This window comes from Pelodiscus sinensis, chromosome 6 (assembly GCF_049634645.1).
Source record: "Pelodiscus sinensis isolate JC-2024 chromosome 6, ASM4963464v1, whole genome shotgun sequence".
NCBI lineage: Eukaryota > Metazoa > Chordata > Testudines > Trionychidae > Pelodiscus > Pelodiscus sinensis.
In genome coordinates this window covers 36,761,692-36,780,866 of record NC_134716.1, presented here as the reverse complement: position 1 = coordinate 36,780,866, position 19,175 = coordinate 36,761,692, and the positions used below count along the sequence as shown (strand labels likewise).

Genomic DNA, 19,175 nt, shown 5'->3' with positions numbered 1-19,175 from the left:
GGCTGTGTAATTAGCTATTCTCATCTGTAGGCTTGCGGAAGAATAAGCCTTTTTACTCCCATTACATCCAGTCTCTGTCATTGGGGGCTAAGTGTAAGTTTTGTTTCCTGCCCCTTTGAGTAAGTGCCTCCACTACCAGAAAATTTGGTGTCGGGTGGGAGAAAAGGAATTCTGCCCCTTTGGGAGCTACATGATATTTCTTATCCGTTCTCTTATATACCGGGGGAACTGTGGCTGGGTATTCCATACCACTTTTGCCAGATCCATTAATATCTCATTCATCAGGATGGCCAATTTTGAATATGGAGATGCTTGTAAAAAATTCATCAACTTGTGCTGGGTTTGGGGGGCATCTGAAAGCGTGATGTCTAATGTCTCTAACACCCTCTTGAAAGGCCTTAGCATCATCACCTCCTGTGGTGGCTGGGGCCATTAATGTGTCTTCAAGGGACTTGTCAGTGGCTTGCTCTGGAAGGAAGGAGGGAAAACTACTTTCCTCATCCGTGATATAGCTCTCTTGATCATCTGAGTCAGAGATGCAATGCAAATAACTTATGGGCTGAGTCTGTGACTGGGTTGTCACAGGTTCAGGCTATGGCAGCGTGCACCGTTGCTGCCTATAAAAAAAAAAAAAAAAAAGAGATAGATCCCAGTATGGCCAGTTAGATACAACTGGCAGTGAGAGCCACTGAGGGAGGTGCCTGTGAGAGATATCTAGTCGAGTTTGCAGTGGGAACAGGTTGGTGTTCTAATATATGATCCCTGCTCCTCCTCACCAAGGGCACCTGTGGGCAAGCTGCATGGGTTAACTGTAAGTGTGCCCCGCAGATTGTGTGAGGTCCCGTCAGTGCCAAAGAGAAGCGTGCTCGGGACATAGTGCACTGCCAACTCTGCTGCCTTAGTCAACTGTGGTAGGAGGGGAGGGAGAGCAAATGCCAGCAGCTGTGAGGCTTGAGGCATTTGCATATCTGCCTGCCTGCTGTGCTCAGCATTAGCTATTCTCTGGTGCGGAATGTGTGGCACCAGCTGTGGAAGATTGGCAGAGCTCAGTACTGGGGGCGTAGGCAGCTGTTTTCGCACCACCCCTCTGAGCCCTGAGTGGGCGTTCGGTACCGATGTGGAGGCTTTATCTTTTGCCCCATTCGGTACCATGGTTGAAGCACGGGAAGCGTGCTTTGCCTCCCGGCTTTTCTCTCTGTCAGCAGCTTTTGCTTTTAGCTTGTCCGCAGCCTTTTTTGCAGCTGGCTGGGACAGCTCAGCAGTGGCAACTGACCGCTTCCTGAATGGAGAGTCAGTGCCTGACGGAGAATGAGCCCTTTTATTGAGGTTACTCATCCTTTGATCTTCGGGCTTGACCTGGAGGGAGCCATTATCTCCAACCCCATAACTGGTGATACATGACAGGTTGGGGTGGAGTGTGCCTTTCCGCAAGAAAAGCTGTCATTTTTCTCTATGGTGAGGAGTTTTGTTCAGAGCACTCTTGCTCTCTTGGAGCGGCTTGTCAGTTGCTGACAGTGAGGGCTGCTTTTCCTGAAATAAAGCTGCCCTAAACAGCAGAGGCACTTATCGTGTCTGTCAGACATAGATAAGGCTGCTTTACAAATGGAGCAGTACTTGAGGTCAGGCGAGTCAGTCATATCCCGCTGAGATGCGGAAGGAAGGATGGTTGAGGGAAGCGGCTGCTTCTCTTTCAGTCGTCCTTTTTTTTGTTCCTCAGTCCCACTTCCTCAGATCAAATAGTGGAAGAAAATAGTCACAACCATATATACCAAGGGATACAATTAAAAAAATGAACACATATGAAAAGGACAATTCACATTTCAGAACAGATGGGGGATGCGGGGGGGGGGGGGGAGGGAAGGAAGGAAGGTAAGTGTCTGTGAATTAATGATATTAGAGGTGGGGAAAGTTAGATGTCTGTGAGCTAATGGTATTAGAGGTGATAATTGGGGAAGCTATCCTGGTAATGGGTAAGATAGTTGGGGTCTTTGTTCAATCCGCCCCCCCCCCCGGAGAGTGTCGAATTTTAACATGAATGACAGTTCAGAGGATTCCCTTTCAAGTGCAGATGTAAAAGGTCTTTGTAGAAGAACGCAGGTGGTGAAGTCGCTGAGACAGTGTCCTTTCTGGTTGAAATGGCAAGAAATAGTTTTTTCTTTGTGGTCTTGTCTGATATCTGTTTTGTGGGCATTAATCCTTTGGCAAAGTGTCTGAGACGTTTGTCCAATGTACATAGCAGACGGACACTTTCGGCACATGATAGAATAAATTATATTTCTGGATGCGCAGGAATATGTGTTCTTGATCTTATAACTCACTTATTTTTTGTTTGTTTGTTTTTTCTTCTTCTAAACTATCTAAACAAACTACTTAACACTGACTAAACTTAAGTGGCTAACTGCTAAGGTAACTATTTCCAGAGTAGATAAGATAAGGCTTAGAGGGAGACTGCTGGAGCTGTCACCAAAGCCAGCAGCAGTAGAGAAGGAACTGGGAGGGGCGGTAGTATGTGCAGTAGCCTGTATAGAACACACACCAGCTCCCTGTGTGCGCAGCCGGCCAGGGGTACTGCTGTAAAAGATCTCCATCCAGGGCTCAGCGGCGGTGGAGCACCCACAGGGACAGTCCTTGAAGTAGTAGTACTTCCTTTTATTTGTTTTAAACCTGCTATCTATTAATTTCATGTGATGACCCCTAGTTCTTATGTTAAATAACTCTTCTTTATTCACTTTTTCCACACAAGTTGTGATTTTATAGCTCTCTATCAGATCCCCCCTTAAACATCTCTTTATCAGGCTTTAAAGTCCCAGTCTTATTTTTCCTCTCCTCATATGGCAGCTGTCCATGCCCCTAATCATTTCTGTTGCCCTTTTTTGAACTTTTTCCAATGCCAAGATATCTTTTTTGGAGGCCGTATCTGCATACAGTGTTCAAGATGTGAGCATATCAAGGATTTATATAGAGGCAATAAGATATTCTCTATCTCTATCCTTTTCTTAATTCCTAACGTTGTTTGCTTTTTTGACTGCTACTGCACATTGATTGGATGTTCTCAGAGAACTACACTTGAACCTCTAATCCACCAACCCTAGGAAAAAGGGAATGCTAGATTAAAATTTTTCTGGGCCGGGGGGTGGGGGGGTGGGGGGGGGCTGCGGTGTCAGGTCTTGAGGGGGATAGGGTGTAGCACTTATCTGGCATCCTGCTCCTGGGGGCACATGTTACTGCTACTCACACGCACCACCCCCTGCCTCTGTGGGAGCAGTGAGGAAAAGCCTCATGGAAAGTGCATCACTGTGCAGCCGTTCCCCCAGCTTCCTCCTCCATACCACAGGTGTTTCCAGATTAGGGACACCCACAGTTCATAGGGTCACGTGTATCCACAATAACTCTCTCTCAAGTGGAAATAGCTAATTTAGTCACCACTATATTATACATAGAGGTGGGATCATATTTTCCAATATGTATTACCAGGGCTCGACAAACTGCAGTGAGATCTACTCCCCAGCCCCACACCATGCATGTGCCAGATTGGTACTGCACATGCGCGCAGCGCCAGTGAACGGGACAAACAGGGCGACCAGCTGAAATCTACTCACCACGGGCAAGTAGATACAGCGATATGTCGAGCCCTGTGTATTACACTTTGCATTTATCAATATTAAAATTCATTTACCATTTTGTTGCCCAGTCACCTAGTTTTGGGAGATCTTTTTGAACAAAATCCAGCCTGCAGGCATTCAGCCTATCAAGCATTTCTCTCTGGCCTGCCCAGCTGATTAAAGTATGCATAATTATAGCAGGCAGCTTGTGTTCAGCTGCCCCTCCACCCATCTTGCTCCAACCTGCAGCTGACCTAATCCCAGGATCTCCTGCTAGCTGTGCAGAGTTGGGAGAGAGGGTGAAGGGGAGTGCTGAAGTCAAGGTGTCTCTGTACCCGCTCTTTGCAGAGCAGGGGTTGGGGAGAACACACACAGAGAAACTGCTCCAATTTGAAGTATGGATTGTAAGTGACACAGGCATGTCTGTCTTAAGAGGCAGTTTCTTAAATTTCAGTTTGTTCTCTCCCTCCCTCCCTAGCAGGAGGCAATTATCAAGACAGGACAGCTTTCCAGGTTTTAGACAGAACGTGGCTTTTCTCAGAAACTTACCAGCAGCCGCCAGAACATGCACACTGTCACTCACACGCACCCAGTTCGTGCCACACTGTCTGAGCCCCACACACACTCACTGCCACACACACTCTTCCGTCTTTGTGCCACACCCACTCAATCTGTATCAAAGTCTGTCTCACATACAGTGTCTCTCTCTCTCTCTCTCTCTCTCTGTAGCCCCAGCTCTACCCTTTCTGCCTGGGACCCCTCCTCCTTACGAGGGGCTTGAAGCCAGCCTGTGGCCACATAAAATTCATGAAGTGGCTCCCCTGCAAAAATGATTGCCTGCCCCTGCTTTTGAAGCTCTTCACAGTCCGCTTTGGACTTAACTATCTTGAGCAGATTTGTATCACCTACAGATTTTGCCATGTCACTATTTTCACCAGGGCTACTCAACTTTGGATGCCCCACAGTCCACAATGATACTCACAGCACATGCTGAGGGCCACAACTTAAGTGTGGTTGCATATATATGCAAATAGCTTCTTTCACACTGACAGGCATGAATACAAAGCACTGACCACAATGTCCCAGTGCTCCCAGCACCTCCTCTGTTGGGGCTAGAAATGCTGACACCCTGTACCCACCTGCTCCAGCCAGCCTTCTGCTTGAGTCTTTCAATGTTCACCCTACCTGGGAGACACCTAACCATTGTGGAGAGTGTTCCCAGTGGAGGCCATGTTCAAAGGATCCCACTCGCGGGCCGTGTGTTGAGCCCCACATAAACCCAAAACTCCCCGCAGGCTGTAAACAAATGGGCCACAGGCCACATGTGGCCTGCAGGCTGCATGTTGAGTATCCCTGTTTTACACCTTTCTCCAGATCATTTATGAATATATTGAACAGGACTGGTCCCAGTACAGACCCCTGGAAGACAACATTAGTTAAGACTCTCTATTCTGAAAACTGACCATTTATTCCTACCCTTTGTTTCTTATCTTTTAAGCAGTTAACCATCCATAAGTGGACCTTCCCTGTTATCCCATGACAGTTTACTTTGCTTAAGAGTCTTTGGTGAAGGACCTTGTCAAAGGCTTTCTGGAAATCTATATCCACTGGATCCCCCTTGTCCACAGGCTTACTGACCCCCTCAAAGAATTCTAGTTGACTGGTGATGCAAAATTACCCTTTACAGAAACCGTGTTGACCTTTTTGCAAAAAATTATGTTCATCTATGTTTGACAATTCTATTCTTTACTAGAGTTTCAACCAATTTGCCCCATTCTGAACTTAGATTTATCGGCCTATAAGTGCCAGGATCCCCTGTAGAGTCCTTTTTAAGAATTAGCATCACATGAGCTATCTTCCAGTCATTTGGTACAGAAGATTATTTAAATGGTAGGTAACAAGCAGTTGCTAGTTCCAGAATTTCATAAATGAGTTAACTCTTGGGCGAACGTCATCTGGTCCTAGTAAATTATTACTGTTTAGAGGCGGTTTTGGAACAAGTTGATACATGACACCTCAATTTGGGACTGTTTCTCAGATTTGTCACCTAAAAAGAATGGCTCAGATTTGGAAACCTCCCTCACGTCATCAGCCCTGAAGACCAATGCAAAGAATTCATTTACTTTCTCCACAATGACCTTATCATCCTTCAGTACTCCTTTAGCATTTTGATTGTCCAGTGGCCCCACCGGTTGCTTAGCAAGCTTCTTGCTTCAGATGTACTTAAAAGTTTGCTATTATTTTTTGAGTTTTTGGCTAGCTGTTCTTCAATTTCCTTTTTGGCCTTCCTAATTATATTTTTATACTTCGTTTGACAGAGTTTAGGCACCTATTTTCCTCGCTACGATTTAAAACTTCCACTTTTTAAAGGATTCTTTTTTGTTTCTCACTACGTTTTTACTTAGCTGTTAAGCCACAGTGGTATTTTTTTGGTTCTCTTACTATGATTTTGTAATTTGGAGTATACATCAAAGTTGAACCTCTATTATGGTGTCTTTCCATGCATTTTGCAGAGATTACATTTTCGACACTGTACTTCAGTGTCAAACTGCTTTTTATATTTATATAGAATATATACTTGAATGTTTGCTGATGAGATAAGCTAGCCAAACCTTACTTACTGTTTTTGGCAATGTTGGATCAACAGTTGTTTCACTATACCCAATGGCTGCATAGAGTTTAGCTTTTTCTTCAAGTGTCATCAATTCTTCAAGACCTGCCACATTATAAAACATTTATTATGTCTGCAGTATGCATTTCCACACCCACACAAAAAAAACAATGCAGCTGTCTTTGTACAACTACAGGTTGGACCTCCTAGGTCCTGCACCCTTGGAATCTTACTGGCCCCAGATGAAGGATTTTGCTGGACCAAGGAGGTCATTTCTGGCTCCCCTGCTTCCAGCCCCACCTCTTTCCTAACCCCTCAATCGGGCTTTCTGGCTCCCCCTGCAGCCTTGCCAGCTCATGGCTCCTTTCCTCCCCCAGCAGCCCAGCTGAGCCACACTTTCAACTTTCTAGTTCTCGCCCCCTTCCCAGCGCAGCACAGCCGAGCTGCATGTTGCCCCCATCCCGCATCATAAGAACGGCTGTACTGGGTCAGACCAAAGGTCCTTCCAGCCCAGTATCCTGTCTGCCGACAGTGGCCAGCAACAGGTGCCCCAGAGAGGGTGGACTGAAGACAACGATCAAGCGATTTGTCTCCTGCCATCCCTCTCCAGCCTCTGACAAACAGAGGCCAAGGACACCATTTTATCCCCTGGCTAATAGCCTTTTATGGACCTAACCTCCATGAAATTATCTAGCACCACACTCCCAACTCCCCACCTCTAGCAAGTAGACCCAGAGACATGAAGCGCTAATCAATGTATGCTTGCAGAATCAGACTTTAAAATATATCTTGAAGCAAGTTTGTGGACTCAGAACTAGTTTCAACCTTTCCTCAGAAGGGGGAAAAAGAATAATGATAACACCTGCCTATTGTGCAGCACGCGACATTGTGTAGACAACCTTCCTCAAGTCAAAGAAAGTACTGACGACTAAAAATGGAAAAGTTTATTATGGAGGCAGCAATTAAGGTTTCATGTTTAGATTTGAAAATCAATAGGGATGGGATAAAGCAATTGGTCTGAAAGTATTTGGCTAAAACTTGTCAGAAGAAGAATTTAGAAGCTAAACTTTCATATTGGAAATTAATCCAAAAATAGTTGGTTTAGATTTCACAACAGATTTAAAAATCTTCAGCCACTGCCTTCTTACTACAGAAAATATGTAATGGATTTTCCTTATAGTTGACCATCTGAAAGTTTTCACGGGTGTTATTAATGAATTGTTATAGATCAACAAGAACAAGTCAGTCTAATTAAAGATTGCCACACAATACCTATGCACAAGATGGGTGGAATGCAAATTAAGGTTCCACAGGCAAATACTGGCATTTCCTAATTTTAAATGCTTGACTTTGAAACCTAACACTGTTCTCTTAACACAGCCTTGTGTGTGTTCAAAATGGAAACAACACAGTCTGAAAAATCAGAATGTGTGTAATCAAACTGAAGTTGAAGTCACTGACCATCACAAGAGCCCCCCCTCTGCACTGCTACTGCATCTGAATGACTCCCAGATCAGCAATCACATTTCATACCCAAAATTGTATGTTTTATTGAAAGTTTTATTTCCTTTTCTTCAAGTAACTCCTGAGAAACCTTAGTATTGAATACTATGACAGCAAGTATTTGCCACACACTCACCCTATCAGATCAATCAGTAAATACATAATTTAACAAAAGGCTATTAGAAATGCTGATTTACCATTCCTTATAATCCTCCCATTTAGTCTCCTGCTGGATGCATTTCAGAAGATTTCGTACAGCTAACAGAGGAGACATTGCTGCACTGGCATAATCTCATGTCCTATCATGCTGCTGTACAAAGAACAACAAATGAAAGGAGGTCTTAACCAGTGTTCCATCTAAGCTACTCAACAATACCCCTTCACAGGTCATTAAACAACCCTGACCAATCAGAGGCTTAGGGCCAGCTGACTAACTAGGAGGGGCTGATTAATCACCTGTGAAGCTGTGCTGCCCCACACCTTAAAGGGAACACTGTCTTAACTTGCTTGTCTGCATCCAAAGAAGACCATTTTAAGGGTCTCTCTTTTCGAAAATTTGTGCAATTGTTTAAATGACAATTGTTTAAATGAACCCAACAAGTCTTAAAATTATTCCTTAAGCAAAGATTATGAACTATATTTAATTAGCAGGGGTTAGAAATAAAAAAATAAATGGATTCAAATTCTCAAGTTTCAAGAGGCATTTTGTGACTGCCTAATTTTTTGATTTTAACCTTACTGTCTCTCTAGAGTTTAAATAAACTAGTTCAGAGGATCACAAACAAGTATTTTACAACTAAAATGTATTCCACTCATCAGGGCTTCCCTTTACTTCATCTAGTCTTATGATGTTTAAGGGTTTCTACCCTCACTCCACCAAAGCAAACAGAATAGTAAATATACAGTTGAGACCCCACAAAAAACTTTCATTGAAAACAAGTCTCCTAAATTATGGTTTAAAAATACAGTAGTTCTATTTTAAATCCAAACAGATCCACTTCCTAATTTTCTATCATAAACCTAAAGATTTTTTGGCTTTGCTTCCCCATTCCCAAATCCTTTCAGGTCATCTACCAGATAATCATTTAAGTGAGTTGCAATGTAATAAAATACGTAATATGACCAGATTAATAAAGGGAATTAGTGTAAAAAAATTAAATAAGTTACTTTTCAGTAACCAATGTTTTCTGACTAAATTATCTCTCCAATGCCCCATTTTTAGTAGAGCAGGATGATGCAAACTTCAAACAATGGCCAAGAGCGGAAAGAAAAAAAGAATTATACAAAATACAATTAAAAACCTAGAGACTTCTCAATGTGCAACAACATCCTTGAGAATAACAATAGAAGAAAGTCTAACAACAAAGATTATAGGACATTTTCTAATAGCAACATTACAAAAAACTCAAGACTCTTTGGTATAGACCAGCTTTTCCATCAAGTCCAATTTATGGTGAGAGAAAATTACTACTACTAAAATAAAATAAAATAAGACATACTTGCACCCTTTATTTCTTGTTTCGTCTCATCATTTCTTTCTCCTGCCCAACCCCATATCCAACTGAACCAACCGCCAGAATTTTCATCATCTTGTTTTACGCCTGGTCTGTAAATCTTTAATCCAGCTTTAGTTACCTGTCATTTTAAAATAGCTCAGTTAAATTCTATACATGTGTTAAAGAGTAGGTAAAAAAACATAAATACAGGTCATGATTCAGTGTCCCAAAGCAAAAGGAATGAATTCATGACAAAGATGACATTTATCTTTTGGTTTATATTCTTGTATAGTTTTTCAGACACAGTAGACCCAATATCAAATCATGTCTCAATTTTCATTAAGGTAACTCAGTGAAGTGAGTGATAAAGTGGAAGAAAATTAATCTCTTTCAAGTCACCAAATGCCTTTATTATAAGCTTTCCACGTAAGCCAGGCATTCTTCTCTCAAACCCAACTACACAAAATATTCCATGATAATTTAATATATTTATTATACAACATACAAAATGTACATTAAAATTAAGTTATTTAGAACATAAAGTCAAGTATTACAAAGCCAGGAAAGGCCACATTTAGGTTTGTTCATACAGCCTCAGTTCTCGCTCTTTGGCCATCCAAACTATGCACTGACTAATGAAGTTAATCCTGTAAAAATAGCGTTTGACTGCATTTTTAAAGACCATATAATCACATTTCATATATACTGAGGCAAAAGAATGAACAGCATATTGGGCTGCATCAGCAGATCAAAGGACATGATTATTCCTCTCTATGTGGCAGAGGTGAGGCCACTCCTCGAGTATTACATCCAGTTTTGGACCCCCACTACAGAAAGGATATGGACAAACTGGATAGTGTCCAGTGAAAGACAATGAAAATGTTTAGGGGGTTGGAGCATGTGACTTATGAGGAAAGGCTGAAGGAACTCATCATAATTAATCTGCAGAAGAATGAGAAGGGATTTGATTGTAGTGTTCAACTACCTGAAGGAGGGGTTCCAAAGAGAATGGAGCAAGGCTATCCTCAGTGGCAGCAGATGACAGAACAATAAGCAATGGTCTCAAGTTGCAATAGGGGAGGTCTAGGTTAGATATTATGGAAAACTATTTCACTACAACGGTGGTGAAGCTCTGAAATGGGTTGCCTAGGGAGTTGGTAGAATCTCCATCCATAAAGGTTTAAGTCATGCTTGATAAAGCCTTGGCTGGAATGACTTAGTTGAGGCTGGTCCTGCTTTGAGAAGAAGAGGGTTGGGACTAGATGGCCTCCTGAGGTCTCTTCCATACCTCATCTGATATGATTCTATGAAAATTAAGGTTTGTATACACAGACAAAATTACGACAACTGGAGAACTAGCAAGTCCTAATTTACAGGTGCTTGACTTTGTAACCTAAATAATATTTTTAAATATATTTTGTACATTGTTTTGTAGTTTCTCCCCCCTGCTAAAGAATGAGCTGAGTAAATTATCAAGTGGAAAACCTTGATTTAAATAATTAAAATTAATCAACTTTTCTAAAAAGGGGAAGGATTCTCATTTGTTGGTATAACCATTAAAACATCAATTAAACAGACCCTTTGCCCTAAATTTGGCACATCTTTTTGCTGCCTAGATGATTTGATACAACTAATGACATCAGAGATCAAAGAAGTAACAGATTCCATGAATTTCTACCATCTCCATGATTTCTGCAGCTGCTAGTTTGGCTGGCTCCGGGGTCAGTTGCTCAGGTAGCTCTAAGGCCAGATGCATCTTAGACTGAGCTTTGGCTTCTGCTGCTGCCAGATAACTTCTTTCCATTTTGATCCCCATGTTGAAATGAAGGCGCTCATAACAATAGCATTTGATCAGATATGAATTTTTTTTCTATTTTGTTTCTTCATTCAACTTTTCCTATTTTTTCAAATATGCCAAATTGAATGGTACCAGAGAAAGTTGCTCATACGCAGGTTATAATATAAATTATCTATCTGTATATTAAGCACACAAATGCACTATTGTGCTACAGTATACCATCAAAAAGATAAGCTAAAGCAAAAACACATCTACAAACTAGGCTATAAAACTCTAAATTCATAGGGTCTAGAGAGTTCACATTTATGAATTTCTACTGATAAAGTTAGTTTTAGATCCAAGATCAGAAGCATCGCTGTAGCATAAGACTTATGAGATCTATCAACTCACTATGAGCTAGTTTTTGCCACCCTTATTCTCAGAGTAGTGTTTTAAGGGAGAAAAGCCAAGATTCTATGAAATCCAGTATACACTTTTCTATTTCCAATCTATTTTCTATAACAGATGTTCAAGTGCTATGTTAAATGCCAACAGTACAAACCCTTGAAAAGATAACACTAATAAAAAGTTTGCTACTTACCAAGTAAAGGTGGAAAAATCTGACCATACGTGATTACTAGTGTGTGGTCATTTTGTATTACTTATATATGTGGGATACCATCTGCCAACAGTAATCAAATATTTCAGGAACTTTGTAGTGTACATGAAATAGTGTTTTGAGTCCCAGTCATTTTTCCAGAAGGAAAAGACTAAAGTGTGTAGTTCAACTGAGAAAAAGGTATGTTATGCAATTCTTTATTATATATCCAGAGCAAGCCTTGGTGCTAAAAAAAGGTGGGGGAAATGCTCATGGTATTTCAAGAAGATTAGGGGGCCATTGAGTTCTGTCCACTCAGGATGCTTCTTGACAACAGACTCAGCCCAATTATTCACATGTACTATCAATCCAAGGCAGGAAGACAATGAGCAACTAAGCCAACTTTACAATTAAAAGGCAGAAATAAAATAATTTATCTGCCTAAGATCTCCTCAAAATCGCTTTTCATATATTGTTTATTTTCAACGAGCTTAATAGCCATTTTACCTCAACTTCTGCCTGTTGTCTTGCTAGAGTGATGTTAAATATATCCAGAGTCTTTTCAAATTCCTAAAAAGTGAAAAAAATAGAATATTAACTGCTCAGCTTACCATACTCTCCCATAAGCTCCATTATAAATTTCTTCTGGAAACCAGATACTAGGCTAAATTGTCTACTGCTCTGATTCAGCATGGCAGCTATTTAATAAAACTCTAATAATTATACTCTTATATTTCCTTATATAGTATATAGATCTTTCAACATAATCCAAGTATTTTGCTTTTGAAGACAAGATTCAGAGGAATGCAACCACCAGTTTTCCTCACTCTATTAACTTGACTTTCTGCAACCCTAACTCAACATAATTAGTACTGGGAATGTGAAAGTGTAACCATGTACACAGTTAATCGATGAGCTTGGGCTCATCAGTTAACCTTCACAGTTAAATGGATGCTCCAGGTATGCATGTACTGGCTCCCAGAGAGCAGTGTGACCCCTTGCGCTACTGTCTCTGATACAGAGACAGCAGCACAATGGGGCAGGTGGGAACCAGTATGGGCGGAGAGCTGGCTTACATCACATCTCTGTGCAAATAAACTTCCAAGCTGCCATCTTCTCGCCCCCACACACATAAGCTGTTGCCTCTGATGGGCACCACCTGCTCCCAAGTGTAACTGTTGAAAAATTACTAAATTAAATGGATTTTAACATTCCTAATTAGCAGGACTCGACAAACTGCTGTTTCTACTCGCCAGTAGCGAGTAGATTTCAGCCGGTCGCTCCGTGCGCCCCATTCACCGGCACTGTGCACATGCGGAGCTGGCGAGTAAGCTCTCGCCGCAGTTTGTTGAGCCCTGCTAATTAGTACCACTATGCTACTTACAAAGCATATAACTAGTTAAAATGAATAAGTTTGTAATCTAAGGTCTTTAATAAATTTTACTGGATTTTACTACTGAATTTCTGACTATGTTTGACCTTTTAGGTCTAAAAAAATTAACAAGACACTTAAATTTTGGGGCTCAATATCAAAAGGGAAAATTGCTAACCTCCAACAATTTTACAATCTCTTCACTGGGTTTCTTTGATGTTATCTTCATTTTATACATTTCTTTGTAGTTCTTCACTTGTTTCCTATGGTGTCGAATGTGTTCCCATGACCACATATTAAGTTTGGGTCGAACATTCACTTCAAGAATACCATTAATAATGTATTTCCACCTGATGTAAAACCAAAGTCAAGTGTTTGTTATACATCAATAAAAGATAAAAGTACTCATTTCCCTATTCCACACTGACTTATCTCCAAAAAGATAGAACCAAGTTTTGCAACGGTGTAACACCTCGTCAAAAATCAGTCCTCTGGTCCAACAAAAGGGTATCACTTAAAAGTTTCAGTTTACTACTTTATCTTCATCTCCCTACAAAAGATCTAACTATTTATTGTGAACAATAGCATTCTTCAACTAGTGACCTTCAATGCAGTATTGGAGTTTCATCCACAAATCACAGCATAAAAACTAGGATGCTATCAGAGTCAAACAGAAATATGCTGTCCACGACACTAGCTACAAGCTTTGAGCAAGTATGCTGTATTTAGCTCTCAGTTTCTCAACTATTCACTTTTTTTTAAAACTATAAACTACTAAAAATTAGAGTATAATTACGGAAACCCTTAAACTCATACTCAGAAGACACTGAGGGAGGATCTACACAGGGTAGTATTCTTAGAATGACAGCTGTAGTAAAACCCGCTTTAACCATATCCTAGCTATTTAAAAGTGAGTTTTGTCTCCTGGGGCTTACTGTTATCCTTGACATTTAGGAAGAAAAGCAGTTGCATTAATTCATTTTGGTTTGTGGATATGTATATTCCTATTATATCATCACATATCCATTAAGATCAGTTCTTCCCTTGTAAGCTCCAAGTATACAGAAATGGTCAAGAATCAATGTATCATCAGTTTCGTGGAAGCTGTGATGGCAACAAGAAAAATTTGTAGCATGGTGCCCTGTTAAAATCACAATACACTCCAAGATGCCACAAGTTTACTTTGGATGTGCAATGAGGAGATCTACCAAATATATAAAGTAAAATCCAGATAAGCAAAAATTTCTGCAAAGAATTTATGCAACACACTCTTCTTTAAAGAGGAAAACAATGATCAGAAAATGATTTCAAGTAAGCAACTTATAAAAAAAACAAATAAGATTTAAAAGCTTTTAAAGAGATATTACCATATCTTGGCATTATTGTGCAGAAGAACATCAGGTCTGTATTTCCTATATGGCAGATTTCGGGTCATCATATCAATAGACTCAAGGAGCTCCATTACACTGAAGTACTATGCAAAACATACCAAAATGGTCTGATTAGCAGAAAGATAGTAATACTATACAAACTCAAATGTATCCAAAGTAATACTATTTAAAGTCAAGCACAGTAAGGTTCAAAGAGGTTTAATTTAGTAGGTTCCTTTTAATAGAACCTCTCTTTCAGAAAGTTTTTGTGCTATTTATTAATTCTGTAAATCTCAGGAAAAGACATCCCAAACTAATAAATCCACTCATATTTTTAACTGAATCAGCTGAATTTTACCAACAAAATGTTACCTGGGGTTTATTGAATTCAATGGCTATATCCTGTAAATTTACATCCAAGTCCATTTTTGGTGAAGAAAAGTCAAAATCAGATCGAGGATTCATACGGAGTTTGGCTTTAGCAGAAATTGGACGGAATACTAGAAAATAGAATTTTAGAAAAAAGTGTGAATTAAAAGAAACTGAAATGTGAAAATAAGTAAGCTATTTGATGCAGTCTAATATTTACACAGGATAGATTCCACTGTAAAAGTTAGAACATGCCATCCAATTGAAATATCCCAATTTCAGAACACTAAGATTGTTATAAGACATCTTAAGTTCACTCAATTAGAACTGAGCCAAATCCCAAACCAATGGATATTTGTAAAGAAATTCCCTTTCAAAATTATCTTCAATAGAATTATAAATCAGGAATTTCAAGAAGTAATCTCAATCTGCAGTAAAACCTAAATTTGATTTGCCTCCTTTGATGTTGAGTTCTCTATTGCATTAGGGAAATCATTCAAACAAAATACGTATTTCACAATACCAATTATTACTATGTGACAAGTAAGGATGTTAAGGACTTGTCAACTATCCAATAAGCAAATGCTTATCAGATAGTCAGTAGACCAGTCAATTTCCTCCCCCTTGCTGCCTCAATCAGATAGGGGCAGAATAGGGAGGGGAAAAAAGGGGGTACTTCCAAGCAGCAGCGCTGCGCAGATCCCAGGGTCAGCTGGGACTCCCCAACTGATCCCAGGCTCTCGTGCATTTCAAATCGGAAGCGCAGCATCAAGCCCGTGGTCAGCGCAGCATCAAGCCCGGGCTCCATGCTACCCTTCCGCTTTGAGATGCATGAGAGCCCCCACTGGGAAATCTTGTACATTTCAAAGCTGACATGCCGCGTGTAGCCCAGAGTCAGTGGGAATTTCCGCTGACCCCGGGCTGCACACGGAGTTCCGCGTTCCTCCTTTGAAAAGTATAAGAGCCCCAGCGGGGACTCTTGTACATTTCAAAGAAGGAATGTGGAAGTACCTATCGACTAGTCAATGTTAATTCCATAGTCTACTTGACTAGTAAAATAACCGATAGTTAACATCCCTAGTGACAAGTACTAGTCTCTAGAATTTTACTAGTATTCTCAAGTAACATCAGTGTATTATAGAGAAAAGGCTATTCATTGCTTCAGGTGCAGATATTAATTTCACTTATTGTTCAATTCAGCAAACTGAAAGTGTCAGAAAATTGATTAAGAGAAAATGAAATATTGACAACTGATTAAAACAAATTTTGGTAAATTCTTTCATTTTCTGTCAGCTCTACTTAAAGGATGAACATTCATCACTTACTGACACATCAAGTTTCAAATCTAAGTCTAAATAAACATCAACATCACATTTGCACAATATGATCCATGGAAATACTAGAGAAGAACAGTGGAAAAATTAATAGATATCTAAATATTCAGGGCAGGTTTCTATTCATCATTTGACTCCTGATTCTGCAAGCTGCATCTGTATAGGTAGAACAAAGCATCTTTGTGAATACATATGTATACATGGGGCCTTAGTGAAGGTTCCAGGATAATTCCATTAAAAATGTGAATGCCAACATCCATCTGTTATATATAGCACCTATTCATTTAATAATCTTGTCATTTGCCAGTGACCTGCAAATCTTTTCACAATTATAACTTGTTGCCTAGTCATCTCTTAAACTGGCAGTTGGGAGCATCCAAACATATTTTGCAGTGAGATTTGTAGGTTACTTTTAAAACATACTTGGAGTCAAACTTTTTAAACCTTCCTATAAACAATCTTACACATTGATTACTTGTAGCTAAAACTGACATAATTTATACAGGTTGAAATCCTTAACCAGGATTCTCTGGTACAGCAACATCCATGATCCAGCACAGATGTTGCAGGATGAGAGTCTCGGTGGAGAGCCAATGGCAAGGATCCCTGTGGGGCCATTAAGGCAGCAAGCAGCTCATAGTGAGCTGACCAGCACGAGGCAGTAGGACTGCCCAGCAGAGTTGGGAAACACGCCCGTGGCTGCCTGGCGCATAGACAGACAGCTGCTCAGCAGGACCCAGAGCCAGTGCAGAGATGGCTGCCCAGAGAGTTAGCAAAGCAGTGGGGCCAGCAGAAGGTGAGGAGCCAGCCAGGAGGGCAGCGGGCTGGAAGCAGGGATTCCAAAAATGATCTCCCCTGGTCTGGCAAAATCCCTCACCTGGGACCAGTCAGGCCCTGAGGGTGCCAGACCAGGGAGGTCCAACCTGTACCTTTATTTACACTGAAGATCAGACAAAAATCCATTGACAGGAAATAAATTAAGACAGCATACATTACATATGCCACATAAAGAGACACATGAAGGCCTGCAGCAGTTAAATTTAAACTCCCTGTGCTTGCTAGCTGAGAGCCAAGTATGGGATAAACAACACTACCTCAGTTCTCAGCCCCGTGGGACATTTAGTGTGGCACTGGGCCAGCATACACACACCCGGTAAACAACTGTAGTATAACTAGTGTAGGGAAGTCCCAGGTCCCTGGTGAGACTCATCAGGGACCTAGACTTCAAAGGGTGCCCTGGATCCCCCCCAGCTGGAGCCACATCCACTATAGCCTGGTACAAGGTGACCAGAACGGGACTCCCTGCAGACTGAAGGGGCATAAGCATTTCCAAATGCCTGTTTGCTCTCTCATGCATTGCTCTGCTTGTACTTATTGGCATATTACTTCGCAGTAGTTGTGTAACCATCTGGAGGTATTAAGCCTGTAATAGTAGTCACGTAGTGAGATTAATAACAGCAGCTATTACTAATCAATTCTGTCTTGAAGTTAATCCATAATCCTGTTGGGCCCTGGCCCGGTGAGTTGACAAGACACACAGTCTAAAACCACAGAAAGCTATTGTTTGTGGCCATTTCTGCTACAGCTGATTCTGGAGATCTCTTCTGTAGACCTTCACGCTCTAGATCGAACCAAGGAAGAGGCATTTGAGCAATTGATTTGCACAGCTCCCACAAAAGGATGTGAAGTAAAAAGATGAGAATCAATACACACATCCAGTTCTGCCCTTTGTTATGTCCCTGTGTCATCTTGATGATGGAGTCTTCAGAATACTATGATTCCTGTACAAGATCAGTATCTCTGGAAACTAGTGTCAAAGTGGGATACCCCATCACAATCAGGTGCTTCTTAGCGCCACCTCCAGGTAACGATCCTCTACTTTGTTCTGATGCAACAGGATTCAAAGAAGTTCTTGTTTGTGGACTGGCTCTGCTCAAAGAGGAAATTATCCACTAATCCCTCAGATTTCTGATCTGAAGTTTTCGATCTTTTCAAATTTTCTTAGAAAATAGATCCAATTAAGATTTTGGTACTGACAACACATTATAACATTGAGTCTTATCCACATATTCATTTATCAAAACTGGTCTATGACCTCTTTCAGAGCCAATCATACTGTGATGGGTTGAATCATAGCAATCTTGTTGGGGTGGTCCCCCAGTGTGCTGATCATGCCACTAACACCAACCTTCTTGCTCTCTGGGGCTCCCAACCACCCTGTTCTTCTGGGCCAAATCCTCTGGTCTCTCCCAGACCAGGCACAGAGGCAGGGTAACTGTTCCCCCTCCAGATCAACACCCAGGAAACCAACTCCTTAAAAGGGACCAAACAAATCCATATTGCAGTGTGCAAAAATTTTACACAGGGAAAAGGCATAACGTCCACCCACTTTATCCATGAAAAGAGAGAGATGCACAATGGCTGCTCCCCACTCCAGCTAACTATTATTTACACTGGGCTTGATAACAAACAAAAGTATTTCTATTAAGAATAAAAAGGAGGATTTACATGGTTGCAAGTGAAAACAGATTAAAGTAAGTTACTAACGTCAAATGAACCGAAATGATTAGCTAAGCTCTAAAAAAAACTTGCTCCATGTACAAATTCTTACCCTAAACAAATGATTTTATCTCAAATGAAATGCTTCAAATCAGAGTTGATTTTTAATTTGGGTCTAAAAGCTTTTTCATAGTTCGTCATTGTTACGTATCATCTTAGGGTGGGCCAGGCAATTTCAAAGTTTAGCTGAAAACAAAGGACTAATGGCTTCCCATTGCTTAAACAGACTTTGTCCCAGGGAGGGAATCCTTTGTTCGATACCCACCATGTCCATGGAAAAATACAAGGTTCAAGATGAATTCCAGTACCAGATGGCATAGTCATGTCTTTCTAGGAACACACACAATTTGGGCGTATAGGACAAACATGGCCATTCACTGGTCGTTGGTTTAAGCAATGCATGACTGGGTTCTTGAAATATCACTATTGTCCCTCATTAGCACATTAGAACTATAAACAGATTCATACATGAAGTTAGAAATATGAAGTACAAGAATGATACATGCACAAAAATAAGATACACACATTCAGCAGATTGTAACATTAACAGTGATGTGTTACAGGAGGTATGTTGTCTAAAGCTT

The 19,175-nt window shown here is 40.8% G+C and overlaps 1 protein-coding gene across 8 annotated transcripts in view; it reads right to left on the bottom strand.

Annotated features, from left to right (window-relative positions):
* Positions 1–19,175, bottom strand: part of VPS13A (vacuolar protein sorting 13 homolog A) — a 296,260-nt gene that overhangs the window by 226,591 nt on the left and 50,494 nt on the right. For 7 of the 8 annotated variants that reach the window (XR_012904695.1, XR_012904697.1, XR_012904696.1 and 4 more), the window contains exons 11-16: positions 14,702–14,829; positions 14,327–14,433; positions 13,138–13,309; positions 12,095–12,157; positions 9,216–9,351; positions 6,224–6,318 (exon numbers count right to left, since the gene is read on the bottom strand). Coding sequence is in view for 3 of the 8 variants with exons in the window: in XM_006122479.4 (XP_006122541.2) it covers positions 6,224–6,318; positions 9,216–9,351; positions 12,095–12,157; positions 13,138–13,309; positions 14,327–14,433; positions 14,702–14,829 (701 nt within the window). In the remaining 5 variants the exon portion in view is untranslated. Of the gene's footprint in view, positions 1–6,223; positions 6,319–7,913; positions 7,968–9,215; positions 9,352–12,094; positions 12,158–13,137; positions 13,310–14,326; positions 14,434–14,701; positions 14,830–19,175 lie in introns of those variants that run through there. The other variant, XM_075931737.1, reaches the window with a different exon arrangement.